The 16,992-nt window shown below is 40.9% G+C and overlaps 1 protein-coding gene across 1 annotated transcript in view; it reads right to left on the reverse strand.

Moving 5' to 3' along the window:
- Window positions 1-16,992, reverse strand: part of col22a1 (collagen, type XXII, alpha 1) — a 44,502-nt gene extending 27,510 nt beyond the window's left edge. Inside the window, exons 1-12 of the mRNA XM_031854121.1 lie at window positions 16,886-16,992; window positions 13,898-14,046; window positions 13,246-13,812; window positions 9,444-9,524; window positions 4,549-4,660; window positions 3,954-4,077; window positions 3,030-3,305; window positions 2,807-2,887; window positions 1,928-2,044; window positions 1,771-1,815; window positions 1,609-1,671; window positions 1,341-1,379 (exon numbers count right to left, since the gene is read on the reverse strand). Of these exons, the coding sequence (XP_031709981.1) occupies window positions 1,341-1,379; window positions 1,609-1,671; window positions 1,771-1,815; window positions 1,928-2,044; window positions 2,807-2,887; window positions 3,030-3,305; window positions 3,954-4,077; window positions 4,549-4,660; window positions 9,444-9,524; window positions 13,246-13,812; window positions 13,898-13,988 (1,596 nt within the window). The 5' untranslated portion in view covers window positions 13,989-14,046; window positions 16,886-16,992. The remainder of the gene's footprint in view (window positions 1-1,340; window positions 1,380-1,608; window positions 1,672-1,770; window positions 1,816-1,927; window positions 2,045-2,806; window positions 2,888-3,029; window positions 3,306-3,953; window positions 4,078-4,548; window positions 4,661-9,443; window positions 9,525-13,245; window positions 13,813-13,897; window positions 14,047-16,885) is intronic.

Below are 16,992 nucleotides of genomic sequence, written 5' to 3' on the forward strand. Positions count from 1 at the left end.
TGGTCTGGTCACACGTCCAACCAAAGACTCAAGGAACAATGGCTTTCCATTGGCTTCACAGTGTTGCACTTTTGGTTTGAACAGTGATGTCATAAGCTATACCAAGGACTCCCTTGGAATTCGAAGGCTGGACTGAGTGAAAAGTAATAGCAGTTAAATTACACAGCACCACGAGGTCTTGCCCACCGCAAAACTTCCCTCTGCTTCATAAACCACTTTACAAGTCACAGAAGGTCGCCCTTTAATTATTTTAGGAGCTTTTATCGTTTTAACGCACGTCATGTCATGCATCACAGAGATTAGGAGAAAGGTCCCCCGCTCCGCTGCCCCATATAACGAAGAAGACATTATCTACAACAACACTGCTATGCGGGGAATTGCCCGCCATTGTCAGCTAAAGATGCAATTAGAAGCAATCAAAGCCGCATGAATTCACTTTCACCCTATGCGACTCGATGACCGACGCAGCCGCTTTCAACCGCTGCTTGGAGTCGCCTTACGTCATGTTTCCGCATCAGCTTTAGAAAAGTTTGCGACAACAAATTGCAGCCTTCTCCAGGAGGAAAGGAAAACAGATGCTCATGCAGAAAGTAAGACATAGGAAAAGCAACAGGGATATGCTGCATTAAAGTTTGATTTAATGCAGTTTTATCAACCCAGCAGGGTTTCCAGCAGCAAGAACAACAAGATGAAAATCAATGTATCACGAAATTAGTACTGCTGTCTGTCTGACTGCTTTACTGACATTAAAATAACGATTGACAGCTCCCCACTGGCTTTTTAAAACACTTTACATAAATCTGTATTATTCAAAATAATTACAGATGCATTTTTACAACTATCACAAACAAAGTAGATAACACAAGTGAGAAGACCACGTCTCAGCTTCCAGACCTCTTGGGGCCATTTTTAAGTGTCCCTCTCTGGACAGCTTGAATGATGCATACTCAGGATTTTGTCTCAAGGAATAAATTATACTGTGAGACTTCCAGCTGGCAGTGCCAGGCAGCACAGAGGCTGTGATTTGAACAGACTTGGTGGGCATCTGCCTAGGCCTGCCCTCTCGTCTACATATCCTCTGTGGTACCCTGACCTCTAATTCTGACAATCACAGCTGTTTGAGCATTTTCCTACACACTCCCTGACAAAAAAGAGTCAAAGTGATAAAAATATACATAAACTACCAAAATGGAAAAAAACATAAAATGAAAGAGAGGAAAAAAGAAAGATGTAAAATAGAAAATTGAGGGAGAAATTACAAAATTGTGTCCAAGATGTACATGCATATAAAATATGCATGGAGACAAACATGCAGCACCAGGAATAGCAGGTGTACTTACCTTCTCACCTATATCACCTTTGACAGAGATTATTTTGCCCTGCAAATAATTAATCGATAAGGATCAATTATTCTCGAGGCGGCAAGAAAAGCAGAGATAATAGCTGGAAGGCATGCAATCTGAAATAAATGAAATGTGTATCATAGTATATCTACAGAAAGTCATTACAACATTGAACATGATGTGCTGAAAATCAACCAATTAGCTATTATCTCTCCATTAAATGGAAAATCACGCTTGTAAATGTGCACATTTTTATTTTTCATACAGTTTCTCCTTTTTCTCCTCTGATTCCTTGAGCTCCGATGGCGCCCTTAAGGCCAGTGTCACCCTAAAAACGTAAGTTCACAAAGTAAACAAACCACTCTGTAATGAAAACTGTAAGCTCTTGTTACACACAAACTAGTACTTAAAACCAATTGTAGATGACCTTTCCACCCTTAGGACCTGCCACACCGGGTGCACCGATCTCTCCCTGTGAGAAATGAAAATACAGAAGTCTTTCGAAAGCCATTCAAGAAAGGATTCCCACTCATCTGTGAAAATAATAGACGGGGATAAAGTCTGGTAGAATCAGGTGGCTTTACCGTATCTCCTGCAGGGCACGAACAGTTCACTTGAGGGCTTCTTTGTTGCTCCCCAGTAGTAGGTGTTGGAGCGGGGATTTCAATTGGGGGGGCCTCCGTAACAACTTTCTTGGGGCACTGAAAAGATTAAACGTACGGCAAAAGTAATGGTCAAACCAAAAAATAGCATTGGTGGTGTCAGGACTGTGTGATGAGCATTACACAATAGCAATAATAGGCTTTCAGGTGATGTCACTAAAGTTGCTGATTGCTTTTTAAAGTAGTTTGATATTGGGCCACGTTCATTGGAAGCTGCTCAGTGGCACTTGAAGCAAAAAAAGTTTGACTTCCGAGTATAAAACAACCCGGATCTTCCGGCAATCTTCCTCATCCATTGGCCTATAGAGCAAGCGCACAAGCGTTTCTTATAACTCCGCCTCCCTCCCTTTCGGTCAAGCCTCGATCTCATGCTTGACCGAAAGGCCATCATTTCTACAAGCCTCTTTCCCAGTGTAAGTCTATGGGGAAAGTCTTATTAGGCATCACGTGATGGACCCGGAAGTTGTAAATACAAAATGCCTTCAAAGCCCGGCGCTCCTCTTGGGGGCTTGGATTAGCATTAAGCTTATTTTACTGTAGCCATTAGCTTAGCTTAGCATAAAGACTTAAAGCAGTGAAATACAATAGTAGTATTTTGTTGCTGTACAAAATGAGCCTGGTTGTATGTCAGATATAGAAAATAACAAAGCCAGAAACAGAAAGTTCATGTTAACCTATCTAATTGTTTTCCAGCTAAAAATCTAACTTTAAATTAGAAACTAGCTTGACCTAAAGACAAGGCAGCTTACTCTGTTAAACCTGTAGTTACATCTACTTTTAGACACTGCCGAAAATACTCACAGGTCCATTGGGTATATCACAGCAGGTTTCCAGCTCTGCATGCTTGGAATCACAGTAAATCATCATCCTCTGGAGGTCAAACTGCGCAGAAACAGACAGACAATTGATGAAATTATCAACGTGGAGAGTATTGGGAAATTTAAAATCTATTACAACCTCTCACAATGCTTCATTCCATTATAGGAGTGTAGTAAACAAGCACAGATATGGGACAAAGACTCACATCAATTGGCACACTGTCATACAGCCTCTTCCCAATCACTGTCTTCCCCTGGATATCAATGTCCTCCCTCTCTTCAATGGGCAGAGTCTGGATGTGTTTGCAGTCCAGGTACAGAGACACAGACTTGGCCTCCACGCTGAGAGCAATCTTGTGCCAGTTGCGGTCAAACAGGTTGTCAACTTCAGGGTTCTTGAACACAGCTCTGACGGCGTCTTTTGTCAGGCCGACAGCATTGTACTCCACCCCCTTATTCTCACCGTCCAGGCGGATGGACACCTGACAGGACAGAGGCAGGATAATGTTAACGACAGGAGCTGAAAGATACAGGCCAACAGGTTCAGGGATGGAATGTACCCACTGAGGACATGTACTCAAGTAGTGTTCTAATTACAATTTTGAGGTACTTGTACTTTATTTAAATATTTCCATTTTCTGCGGCTATGTGCTTTTAATCCAAACCGATACATTATGATGATTATATGTATTATTATAGCTTAAGATAAGTATTTAGTGATTCCCATGGGGAAATTCACAAACTACCCCTGAAGCATATAAAGTGATTAAAATTAGCCCCACCGTTAACAGATGCAATATTAAAATGTATCCATTCATTCATCAATAATTACAACCCACAACTATAATATATCTGCATAATGAGTACTTTGGTATTAATCATTTTGAATGTAGGACAGAAAGAAAACTTGTTGTCTGTGGAGTCAAATATGAAAGTTAATAATCAAGCCGGAGTAAATCCGTCTTGACAGAAGTAAATATGATATTTTCATGTTTTAATGTCAATGTTTTAAGAAGGAACTGAATAGTCAGTGAGCTGAGCCTATTCTGAGTTGACATTGTAATTGCTTGAATCTAGCCACACAGGCAGTTATAGTCACATTTACTACTATTTACATTCGGCTGACCCACCTGTGGGATTCCATATTTGTCAAAAACCTGCCAGAGGTACCAATCTTCACGTCTTGAGGTTTTCCTGAATTTGAATGTCGTCACAAAGGCATATTCATCTGGCAACCCTTGAGGAAACATATCCCTGCAGAATAAAAGCACATTGTTATAGCTTGTATAAAAAGTGCTTTATTTTACTTAGACACAGAGTTACAGATTCGACTTTAATGTACAAACTCATAATGAAACACAGTGTCTATGTTTCACCGAGTAACCTTTTCTGTCTGTACTGTTCCTTCTCTCCTAAGCAGAGTGACGTGGCATTATTCTTATAAAGAACTAAATATCTCTATACAGTTTTATATTTTGACATCAACTGTAACACATGCTGATACATCTAACAAAATGTCTGAGAAAAACATTTGATTTAAAAGCGCACAAAACATTATTTTGTATTTTTATATTTTGTTTATTTTCAGTTGGGGCCTAACAGCTCATTTCTACCCTGGTGTTCCCTGACAGGTTTCTCAGTCCATCACTTTAAATCACATCTTTAAAAATATTTAGAAGACAATGTACAGCTTATTGTTTGCAATATAACAGAGTGGTCACTCACTCTGTTTGCTGTACAATGGGCATGGTGCCAAGGCGAACGTAAGAACTTTGGCCTTCGTCCTCTTTGGTTCCCAGAATATCTCTCACGTTGAAGTGCTCCATGAGGTTGAACCCTGCAGCAACACAGTAAAATAGCCCAGTTGGACTCATGACAGCCTCTCACACACAAATAAATAAGCATAAATAAGTCTTGAGGTTGAGTTAGGACTTTGTCAGATTTCTTGGGTGCTGGGGTTTAATTGGGTCAGTCCCACCACACCCTGCAGCCACTGTGTTTGTGACTATTTTGGTGGAAGATTAAAATCACTGAATAACTGGAAAATAGAGCCATTTGTTGGCAATTCAACATTTATTTGATTTGTTGCCAGAGGAAAAAACTAGTTGCCATCTCTGTTAAGGTCTGCGTACGAGTCTCGAGAGAGTGTGTGTGTGTGTGTTGCCCTGCAGCGTGTGATTTGAAGTGGTGTAACCACAGGTCATATTTAGGTGGTTTGGAAAGGACACTCCCTTGTACAACAAACAAGCACTGTAGCTATGGCAATGCCAGCAGGATGATAGCTTGTACAGCACTAATGCTGCCAGTTTTTCCAGCAGATCTCACTGAAAGCTGGTGGTTATGTTGTTGTGCGACGAGCAGACTGTGCCATTAGCAGACAGGATGAGGACAGCCTCAACATATTCCTGCATGGCCTCAGTAATGAAAAAAAATCTATGAGAAGTCAGGTTTCCGTTGGGAATATTAGCACCGGTGCGCTAATCTTCCGAAGAGGAAACGGGAACATTAAGGTGGTAATGTGAGAGTCTGGCAAAAGCTTAGTGGAGGTCATTAGAAATAGCCTTGAAACAGGTGGTAAGAAGCACAGGCTGCCCATGTGTCATTAGCAACAGAGTAAAAAATAACCTGAAAAACAAGAGCCATCATAACAGACCGAATAACTGACTGGCTCAGTCATCTGTCACAGCTAATCTGTCAGTGTGGTGTCTTTGATTAACTGCTGGAGATAACAGATTATTACGCACTCACCACAGGAGGGAGACTTTCTGCTGGTTCGTACATGAACAAAACCTGTTTTGGGGGACATTTTTCATACACCTCCATTCATTTTAGATGCCATTTAATACACTTGCATCTTTAACAGCTTCCACATCTGGTCAGTAGATGGTGCTGTCTCTGCTTTGTCTCAAATGCACGACAACCTGTTTAAGCATTTTGTTTGTCTAACCAGGAACAAGATTAAAGAATAAATGTGAATTTTGTTTTTCAATTTTTGGATCTTGTCCCTTGTTAAATAAAAGTGCAGTTACTTTTATTTTTATTTCATGTTCTTTTATGCTATCGGCAGCATTGTTTGTATAGCATTATCACCCGTTTGAAGACTAAATCTACAAACTCACGAAGAACTAGCATAATCTGAAAGTGCCAGACCTATTATTGTAGCTATGTTCTCTTATGGTACCTGTGTGATCTTTAGGTTTTTCAAAGGTTAAAACCGATTGACACACTTATACTTGTAAAAACACGACATCTCAGGCCAAACACATGCAGCTAAAACGAAAGTCTGTTGAAATCTGCTGATAGAAACCTGGTTTGAAAGGGATTGGCTTATTTTTTTCACACAGAGCAGGAGTCTAGCATTTCTACAATGACCGGTGGTAATAATTTGGGAAGTGAAAAGGTCAAGCGACTTGAGCCTTGGTGATGCTACACTAAGGGATGTTTTGCTGCTCATCAGTGCTCGCTGAAGGGTTTGCTCGAGGAAGCCGTGCAGCTGTGAGCCTCGACTCTCTTTGTCACCATGCTTGCGTCGTGCACATTCGCTCGCCGCGTCGTTTCTGTGGCTGTCACGGGGCCATCTCAGCACAGAGCTGTAATTTGGACTGGCAGCAGATAGCATATAATCAACCCAAAAAGTTATTTTGGACGGCCCAAAAAAACGACCAATGGGGTGATCTGCGGGAAAAGCCAGATGAGTTCACTGACTGGGAAAAGGCAAACGCATACACACAGCATTCTTTTGATCAGAGCAGATGGCAGCGGTTGTGCAGTAGATAGTGAGCACATGAGCTGCAAAGACGCTGTGCAGCCTCCTGTGTGTGCTCAGTACCCTGAGGGGTCAGACTAGAAAGCCCATGATAAACACAAGTCTGACTCAGACCGCAGGTCTCTTGGCTGTCAAATCGTAATCAGCGGCAAACTAGTCTTGACATTTCTCACGGAGAGTTATACTCTCTGCACCAGAGTAGAGGACATTTGTTGGGTAATTATAAGTGGGAGCTTACAGCTTGTTATAAAGAAAAATACTGTTTGTCTTGTTCTTCTCTATATGTAGACAGGTTCTCTATGTGCTTCCCCACAATTTGAAAGAAAAGCACTTTACTCAATTAAGTTTGACAATGTATGTCTTTAAGTGAGGCCACAGTTACAGACTTACAGCATTTTGGGAAAACCCCGGACATCTTTGTCATGTCAGGGAGCTTCAGACCTCAGACCGCCGTTTGATAACAGCGGTGAAGGCCCAATGCAGGTTCAGGCTCTGAGATGTGAGTACGACACAACTGTCAATAGTAAATTGAAAAAAACATATTTTAGCTGGGGACCTGCTGTGGCCTCTTCATGTTCTCTTGGTGGTTCTCTGTGAGAACCATTATAATATAGAAATCCACTTAAGTTACACCATGACAGTAGCTAAGGATTTAAAATGATTATATTAGCTCTAACAGCACCATTGCATTTGTCGTGCTGGTTCTCATCTACTTTCCCAGTGGAACAAGACTTGGATCGGAAAGACAAACAAAACAACCCGAATGATTTATTCCAATTAGAGTGCTTACATCTGACAAAGTGGTACATCTGTATCACGAAACATCAGTGGTTTTTTAGTGATTTATCTAAAGTTTGTTCCAATTCCTGTGCAGTTTAGAGGAAAAGCCATAATTAGCATAATTAGCACTTGTCCAATGGCAATCATCTGATAAAATGTCTCTGCCAAAACACAGGATTAGCTGGTCTTTAACTTTGACCAAAAAGCTACTTTAACTGGTATAAAAAACATTTAGTTTTGAATGTGTCAGGTTATCATATCAAACTTGAAGCTTTCTACCAGTGGGGGCAACACTGACAGTGATATACTTGTAATATACTTGAGTTTTTCCATCATATGCTCCTTGATACTTCATACCATTCTACCACACTGTAGGACTACTGTAGGACTACTGACGTCTGTGTGGAGTTTGCATATTATGTCTAAATGGATTTCCTCCAAGTGCTCTTGTTTCCTCCCTCCAAATGAATACATTCATGTTAGATACATTAGAAATACCAAATAGGCTGTAGGAATGAATGTGCTTGTTTTGGCCCTGTGATGGGCAGGTGACTTGTCCGGGCTGTACCCTGCCTCTCATCCAATGCATGCTGGGATAGGATCCAACTCCAACGACACTGAAAATGATGGGTGGGTAAACCGAATGGATGGATTGTTCGATTTGTGGATAAATGTTCATTATTCCTTATTATATTGTATTTGTTACAGGAATGCCCACTTCCATCACAATATAATGATGCTTCAAGAATTTCATCGGTCCGGGTTTCACTAAGTTTTATTGACAGAGGAAGATTTAAATGTTTTATGGACCTTTATAGCCGGACAACACTACGTTTCTTAGGAAACACAAACTACTGTTTTTTGGGGAAAATAACTGAATACTGGCACAAAAGAGTCCATCAACAAAATGTCAGCAATTCATTATGAAAGACGCCGTATCAGTTCTCACAGATTATCAGGTAAATGCCAGATGAATTGCAAATTGCAAATTGAGAGTCCAACTTTCTAAAGCACAGCTTACACTACTCTGACATCTCTCTTTCCATGAAGTTCAACGTAGCAGGAGTCCAAACAGTCATGCCAGTGCATCTGTTTTATCTCTTAGCGTGATGGATGTGGGTGGGAGACGCAGACAGGAACTCAGATCCCCCAAAAGACACTCTTATAACAACATCCGACCTTTCTGGTTAAACACTATGCAAGAGTTCTCAGAAACCTGTACCACAGCAGTTTGGAATTTATGAAATCAAAACATCAAGTGGTGGAGGACTAGTAATGCGCTTTACTTGATAGACGACTAGTTCTACAGCTGAACATGAAAATCACAGCTGCATTTAAAGGAACAAGGTGTGTTTGCAAGTTTTCCCTCCTAAAAGGAATAGTTTGACATTTTGGGAAATAGGCTTATTAGCTTTCTTGCTGAGAGGATCATGTCTGCATAATAAATGTGAAGCAGAGGGAGACAAGTAGCTTGATGTTTCGAAACTTTTGAAACTTTAAATAACAAGATATTTCTCTGTTAATGAGTGAGCTTTTCTCAGCAAGAAAGCGGAAAAGCCTATTTCCCAAAAATGGGACTTTGGGACCAACATTTTGGTGTGATTGATTAAACACTTCAAGCAAGTTTGAAGGGCCAACAAATAGATTTTCATATCATGGAAATGGCTGCTGTTTACTTTAGACAAAATACATCTACAACACAGCAGCATTAGTTTGCAAAATAAGCTGTGACTAGTGGGAAAAATGTGTGTAAATTCAAGTCTGCCAGCCTTTCGTTTTTGCAAGTATATTGAGCTTTTATAATGGCAGCTTAAAACAAGACAGAAAATGAATGTTGCAGAAAAGTAATACTTTTCAAGTCATGAATAAAACCAATTTCCAATCAGATCGAAAAAGAGGAAATTGTGAGTGAAAACTGTCTAAACCTTTGCATATAAATAAAGTTTCTCCTCATGTACCAAAGCAGAATGTGGGAGTGTAGGAAATGCTTTGAAAAACACAGAGCTGACTTTGTGGTGGACAAGTACTGCCAGCGCTGCATGTCGCCGTTATAAAAGCAGCAGTTTGCACATACCTGGAACCTCTTCAAGACCATAACTGGTGCTGTTGGGCTTAAACCGATCAGGTTGAACCTTCATGTTCGGACACAAGACATCTGAGGAGAGAGGACAATAGTTCAGTTAGACATGCTGTAAATCAGGATACAATGATCTTCTGGGAGCACAGGTTAGGCAAGTGACTTTTATTGGTAGCCATCCTTTTGGAAATCTAACCACGTGACAGGAAGCAGTCATTCTGAAACTTTATGAGGGGTCAGATGGAAAAAGGTGTGAATTGTTTGATTGTTTTAGGAAATGGTGATCTCATTGGAACACAGTCTCTGGACTGATATGTGATCTGAAGAGCACCAGTGCAGACAGACTGTCCATAATCTCTCCTGTTTGAAGTCTGGGGAGCAGAGTGTGTAGTTCTACATGAGCATGAGGCACCTCCATAGGCTCAGGGAGCAGTAACAGTTTTATATTTCCACACACACATATTTCAGTCATGGTGATGACATCGAGAAAGGCAATACACTCAGTTTACGTTTTTATTGGCAGAAGGGGTATTTTCTATCTGTGTCAAGATGCCAGCTTCCCTGCTAAAGAGCGCATATGTGGATCCTGTTCAGTTTATTAGATGTAAACATTGGAGAGATTGACATTTTATTAGGTTCAGTTCAACTAAATTACACAAAAACAACAAACATATTTTGTCATTCAGAGGTGGTGAGTCGAGGTTGCTGCCGAAGTCTTAGACGCGTTAGCAGCATGGCTGGATGGCAGTGTCAATTGGTGGCTTCACCACTATGGTCCAGATAGAAACTATTGAAGGGATTGACATTAAATTTGGTACAGACAACCATATCTCCCCCGGGATACATTTCAACAACTATTAGTTTTCATCTAGCACGATAATCAGTTTAACATTTAACTGTCCTATTCTTTGTTTTATGACCAAACACCTGCAAAACAAATGGCATTCCATCTGCCTCAGCTGTACCTTATGTTTAGTGTTACTAACCAACTGCTAGCATGCTATTATGCTACATTTTAGAAGGTGAACATGGTAAACATTATACCTGCCACATCAGCATTTTAGCATTGTCATCGAGAGCAAGTTAGCGTGCATGTTTTTAGCATTAACCTAAAGAGCTTCTCGAAACGATCATTGACCCTAAGTCACGTTTGAATCAAATTTTTCATTTTGAGCACAATGTGAGAACAGTGAACAAAATTTCGATTGACTCCATTTCATTTGAGTGTTGTGAGAAATCTTGGTTAAAAAAAACTAAACTATCTGCAGCTTTACCCTTTTTATCATGTAAGGCTTTTATCCGAGAATACATCCCATTTATCAATCTAAATTAAGGGCTGAAACAGAAATAAATGTCCTATCCCCACTAATTAATTGGTGAATTTGCAATGAAATGAAAGACAAATCTCATCAGTCTGTTCTAAAATAACTTTGATCTGGTCCCCTGCATTCATTTTACAACTGACAAGGTGAATTTGAATAGAACCTCCTCATTCATCCCACACAGGAAGATACACTTTCACATTGTTGATTAGGCATGACAGCAGGATCCTGTCATTAGTTTGTAATCAATCTGTTCAGAGAAACGTCTAATTAGATAATGTCAGCCCAACAATTTGTCTGTGTCATGACTGTCAGCTCTAAATATTATCTGTGGCCGAAAATATCACAGTGAGACACTCCAACTTCCCTAAAAGATCCAGTATCTGTCAAACATCTACTATCAAACCCTGCAATTTTCTTAAATCACAGCGATAAAAATCATCCTACCGGAGTGGCTTTTAACCTTTGCGGTGTTCTTTATGAGCACAGCTCTGTTGACATGGCTTGTTTTTCTGTTCCATGCAAATCCCAGACCATGCTTAATAGGAAAATCCAAGCAGCTAATGTTAACTGTCAGGACTTGCATACTCGTTAGTAATTCTACAAGAGGCGTTATCTCCATTTCACAGTTATCTCTAATTCCAGCTGTATAGTGTGTCTTGTTTGCGTCTTCAGTTTGCTAGCAGTGACATTAAAGGAGCCTTTTCTTCTTTCTTCTGCCTTTAAGTCTTTTTAAAGTGATAGTTGAAGATCTCAGAAAAGATGCTTGGTCTTTATTGTTCATAAAGCCAGCAAGTCTACCAAAAATTACCGTTCTGTGAATTAATGGAAGTGCGTCACTCTTTTTTAAGACGGTGTTGTTACACAGCAGTGCGACGTAGCATGCTGAAGCTGAGCTACTCCCTGCACTCGTGGCCCTGGAGCTATAATTTAGGAATCCGTCTGCGAGTATGGAAGCGATGTAAAACCTGCCTTTGGAAATGGATGTCTCAGGCAGATTCATAAGCAAAAAGCTGGAGCATTTCACACCTAACAACCACCACTTTCTTTTGCAGCCAGGATCTGATACATTTTTTTATTCTTACTATTACCCATGCTACCTGTCATCATAATGGCTGCTGTATCTTTTAAACACACTGCAGGTGTTAGACAGGAGCTTTGATAATAGAGTTCTCTGTCACTGGGGTCATGTAAGGTCAAGTGTGTGAGCGAATGCGTTGGTAAAGCGAGGCCACACATGCTCTCATGAATCAGTGCAGAACATAATAAGTAGAGTCCGTTTTTAAACCTACGGATTAAAAGGTGAAAACATTCAACATGGACTTTGGAGCGGCTGCACTGCACCCACATGAAACATTAGAGCTATAATTTTCTGGGTGAAAATAACTTCTGAGCCAGTTGCGCTGACCACTGATATACTTAGGGACTCACTTGTGGTGATTTTAGAGATTACAGAAAGAAAACATTGGAACTTTCTGCCTGTGTAAATTTAGACCTTGGTTAGTTCTACAGAGCTCTGAAGGTGCATGCACAGCATGTTTTATAATATATAACCTACATTATATAACTTACATTATTAGTTGACAGATTCAATATTTATGGAGTCAAGGAGCAAAGTCAAAGGCCATTGGCTTTAAAATGAGTGTCTCTGCAGGATGATATGTCCTTAAAAAAGAATAAAGGAGTTTCAGAGTCTGAAAACTTCCTTTAGAAGAATCTCTAGTTTTGACTTGCCAAACATGACAATTTAGAGCCAGATTAAAAGTATCTCACTTTTAATTTGAGTTTGTCTTTGCTCATCTGTGCACTAAACCATGTAATCATGTCTTTCCGTTTTTGTATTTAGTTTGTGGGTAAGACCTTTTCTTTCCTGTCTGGATAATTTTAGGCAGGAATTTAAGGGTTGGAGTGCAAAGCATCCATCTTCTCCGTGAAAACATTCATGCACAGACATTTCTCCACTTCTCCTCACAGCTACCGGACAACATAAAGCTCTATGTTTAAGCTTATTTTAGCTAATTCATTTGGCTATGTAAGATACTTTCTAAGCCTGTGTGCATGTGTTGAAAGATTGTCTCAGCAAACTAGAAGGAAAAAACAATGAGGTTAGCTTAAGACAGGCTTTCCAGTGCTAAACACCTCTGCAAAAAAGCAGCAGTCAAATAGGCAGCTAACCCACAGAAATGTCTTGGTTAGAAAACTGTCATCTACAGCCAACTCACACGCTTCACATTCAGTTAGAGAGAAGCTATGATGACACTGTACGCATGTGCCGCAGCTCTTTGTGGTTAGGGGTGGGGTTCTGTGGTTAGGGTCTTTCCTCCATGTAGCACTTATAGGTTAAAATAGGAGTCCAATTTGATTAAGTGAGTGCACGTTCAGGGTGAGGCAGGCTCTTCAAAGTGAGGCTTCAAACAGAAGCCATGTGGCATGCAGTGTGAGTGATGTGTTGGCACTGAGCCCGATGGCTGACTTACTCTCGCAGAGCCTCCTCCTCAGCCTGCCTCTGATCTTGTCAATGGCATTGAAGTCTGTCACATGGAAGACGTGGGCATTCTTTGGCTCGGCCGCGATCTCTTCAAGCTCCACCTTCAGCGCCTCCCCGATGCCCACAGCAAACATCCTGATGCCAGCTTTGGCAGCCGCCTTAGAGGGCTCCAGAACATAATCCTGGCTTCGGCCATCTGTGAGAAGGATGGCCACCCTCTGAATGCCTCTGGCTGTCGGCCTGGCTCCGTTTCGCTCCGTGAAGATGTTGGTGGTGGTGTAGCCGATAGCGTCCCCGGTCATTGTATTTCCCCCCAGGTAGCGTATGTTGTGGGCAGCTCGTTTCACATCCTCCAGGGTGCTGTGTTTACCCAGGGTGAACTCGGTGGTGGGTCTGTCACTGTAGCGAACCACGGCTATTCTTGTCTTGTCTGGTGCCACATCGAAAGACTCGACAATGTTGGCCACCCATTGCCTGATTTTCTCAAAGTTCTCCTTTCCAACGCTGGAAGATGTATCCAGGATAAACGCCAAGTCATAGTGGACATTTTTACATCCTGCCATGAAAAAATACAGGAGGATTTAGTCACATACAGTCAACATGAGCTCTTTATAATGGAATATTCAATCTAATTGTTTTACCTGCCCTCTGAGCTTCCACTCTCTCGCCGGAAAGAGTCAAAGCCAGGATGACCAAGTTCAAGGTGATCCTACATCCCAGTCGTAATTCCATCTCGGTCTTGGTTTGGTTCTGTTTCGTTTAGCTTATCACCACCATCAAGCTGTTCAGTCTGTGGAAAGATCAGTGGAAACATCAACAATTGACTATTCTTCTAAAAGGGACAGCTTGGCAAACAGGATTTGTGATCATTTCTCTCCAACAGTGAAACCAAAGTGGGTGATGTACTTCCTGTAGTGCAGGGAGATTGCCTCCTACAATGGCCGCTGCCACATCTCTTTTGAGTAGGGACTTGTGGAAAGCTGATCTGAGATTGCATTTGCCACTTTATGTGTATAAATCTGGGGCTCCAACGAGAAGAAATCTCATCTCATCCCGCCTATTGTCCAGTATTTCTATTGTCCCTTGTTTCAATTTCTTTCTGGCATAGAAGCTTGCAAGAGAGGTTCTCCACTCTCAAGACGTGATGATTGAAACCTTAGACTGAAACACACATCCCTCTACAGCAGCAAGAGAACACACCATCCAGAGAAAACTTGTCAAAGATTGTTGGAACTTTTTTTTTTTTTTTTTTTTTTTACAATCTCCACTCACAAAACAGTAAAAGAACAAAGTTAGGAGTTTGCTGATGTTGCACTGGATGATTTCACCACACAGATGTTTTAAAATTTGAGATTCGTGCAGGTATCTCCAGTTGTCATTTGGAGCTGCTAAAGTGAAATTTGTGCAGCTTTGACCAACCGGCATGTTGTGAAGGGCCGATTAGTCTGTCTCTGTTGGATTCATTTATGAGGCTGTTGTGCCTGGGTGGCACTGACAGAAACCTGTCATATAAACACAAAACTATTCTTGATCTTATTGTACACCAGTGGTTGCGATGCCTGTTTTTGGGGCTGATGTGTGACTGACCGTAGCCATAACATGGAGTCATCCTGACTGGGAGAGTGTTTCATTGCGGGGGGTCACTGGGGGAGGTTGAGGAAAGTCTGAGATATGCACAACTTGGAAAGCAATAATACGAGAGAAGTGCTTTACCATCCTTTAACGATACTACTCTTGTATCTGTTCATTAATATGAAGCTGGACCCAGACGACTGTTAGCATAGCTTATCATAAAGACTGGAAACAGGGACAAACAGCTAGCCTGGCTCCGAACATGTTTTATCTTGTCTGCTTAATATGTAAAAAAACTAAAGGGAAAAAACAGCAAATTGCAGTTTTATGGGGAATTACGTGCCAGACTATTTCTTGGCCGAGAGCTGTGAAGGCCCCAGGAGCGGATTTAGACTGTGAAGCGATTTTGGCATCGTGGCCCTACCTGGTATTCAAAGTTCTGCACTCATCACGTGACGCACACTGGCCAAAAGACAATCATTGGAAAAGGAGCGGCTGTAAAGAGGTGACTACTTATTTGGAAAGTCTAGAGGAGCCGTATGATTAGATTAGATAAATTGTTAGATAGATTGTTTGCGCCGAGTGAGCAACTTCCCTAGGAATGAATGAGGCGCCATCTTTGAATCAGGTATCCATTTTTCTATTAAGTGACTCTACTTCCGACCATGAAAAGACCTCAAACACAACATCTCCCATGAAATTGCATGTTCTCATTTTTATACATTGTCTATTTTAAGCAATAACTGGCCACTCAAAATGTTATGATTTTTGCGGCAGCAGAATGTGAGATGGACAGACACAGAGGCGCACACTTATTCATGGATGCACACAAGCACGCACACCACGCGACCTATCGCATGATCTTCCTGGCGGAGATAATAATAATGATAATAATTATAATTCAATCAATAACAAGGGGTCAATAATTGAGCTTGGGTGTGTTTAAGTAAGGAAAATGCGAGAGCAAGGCTAGATGTTTCCCCTGGCCTCAAGTCTCAAGTATCAATCTGCTCTTTGAATTTTTCTCAGCTAATAACTCTGTTTTCCAAAATGTTGAGCTGATCCTTTAATTTAAATAAATTACAGCTAAAAAGTTTTAAGATCCAACTGTACTGTTATTAACTGATGCATTTCTCCTGGTTTAAAGATATATGTTGCATATTTTAGACTTTTTAGGTCAGTGGACAGTGGCCTAAAGTGAAGTAGAAGTAGTATGTTGGAGTAGTTAGAGCAGATAATTATTCAGGAAATGGTCAATTTTCAAACAGCAACCTGTTGACTGTGGCCTATATACCCAATAGAGTCTGCTTTATTCACTGGCAAAGCAAAGTGCTTTGGACTCCAGATTTATGTTTCCTTATCTGATTCTCAATTGGGCTATTTCTGCTACTTTACTGAAGCTATAGCTGAAACACTCCAATTGCCCCAATTAGTGAGCATTTAAAATTTAAGAAATTCAGCCCAGCGAGACTTCAGTGAAAAAAAAATATATATCAGCAGCCCAACGAAAGCTGCTGAACATCATTTAGATTCATGCTCCTAATCCTCTTTACCCAACTTTGTACAAGTCTAACATTTTCTAATTTGTCTCCCTTTCATCTCTGATCACATTTAAATACACTGTATGTCTCTCTCAGTGCTGTGCTGGATCAATCTGCAGTAATACAGGCAGATAGAGTATCCGAGGTAAAGTTTAAGACAAGCTGGATCGCCTCTGTCAACATCTGAACCTGAGGCCAGATTTCTTACAAGCTGTATCTGTATCATCAGGCCTGATCCACTTCCTCTCTCAATGGTAGACCTGGGACTGCAATGTAGATGTGTATAACAGAAGCACCACGTTTGTCATTCCCAAAATGTCAAAAACAGAAACAGTGTTTTTTTCCCATGTGCAACCCAAGAACAATGGAAAGAAAGTCTGTTCACTGACAGTGCACCTGAACAGTGGATTCAAAATTGATAAAGAATAAAAGCAAGTGTTTTACAGTGAGTTTTTATAGGAAGATAGCAGTGACAGATGGGTCATTTTATGATGCAGTTTTTTTTTGTTTTCTTACCTGGCCTGTCACTTGTTCGTCAGCAATTCTGAGGTGTGTCTCTCACTCTGCCTCCAGCAGTCACACCCTGAATCAGCACCGAGGCAGCATCATTATCAAGTGACAAT

Source organism: Anarrhichthys ocellatus, unplaced genomic scaffold (assembly GCF_004355925.1).
Source record: "Anarrhichthys ocellatus isolate YVR2014 unplaced genomic scaffold, GSC_Weel_1.0 scaffold14, whole genome shotgun sequence".
Taxonomy (NCBI): domain Eukaryota; kingdom Metazoa; phylum Chordata; class Actinopteri; order Perciformes; family Anarhichadidae; genus Anarrhichthys; species Anarrhichthys ocellatus.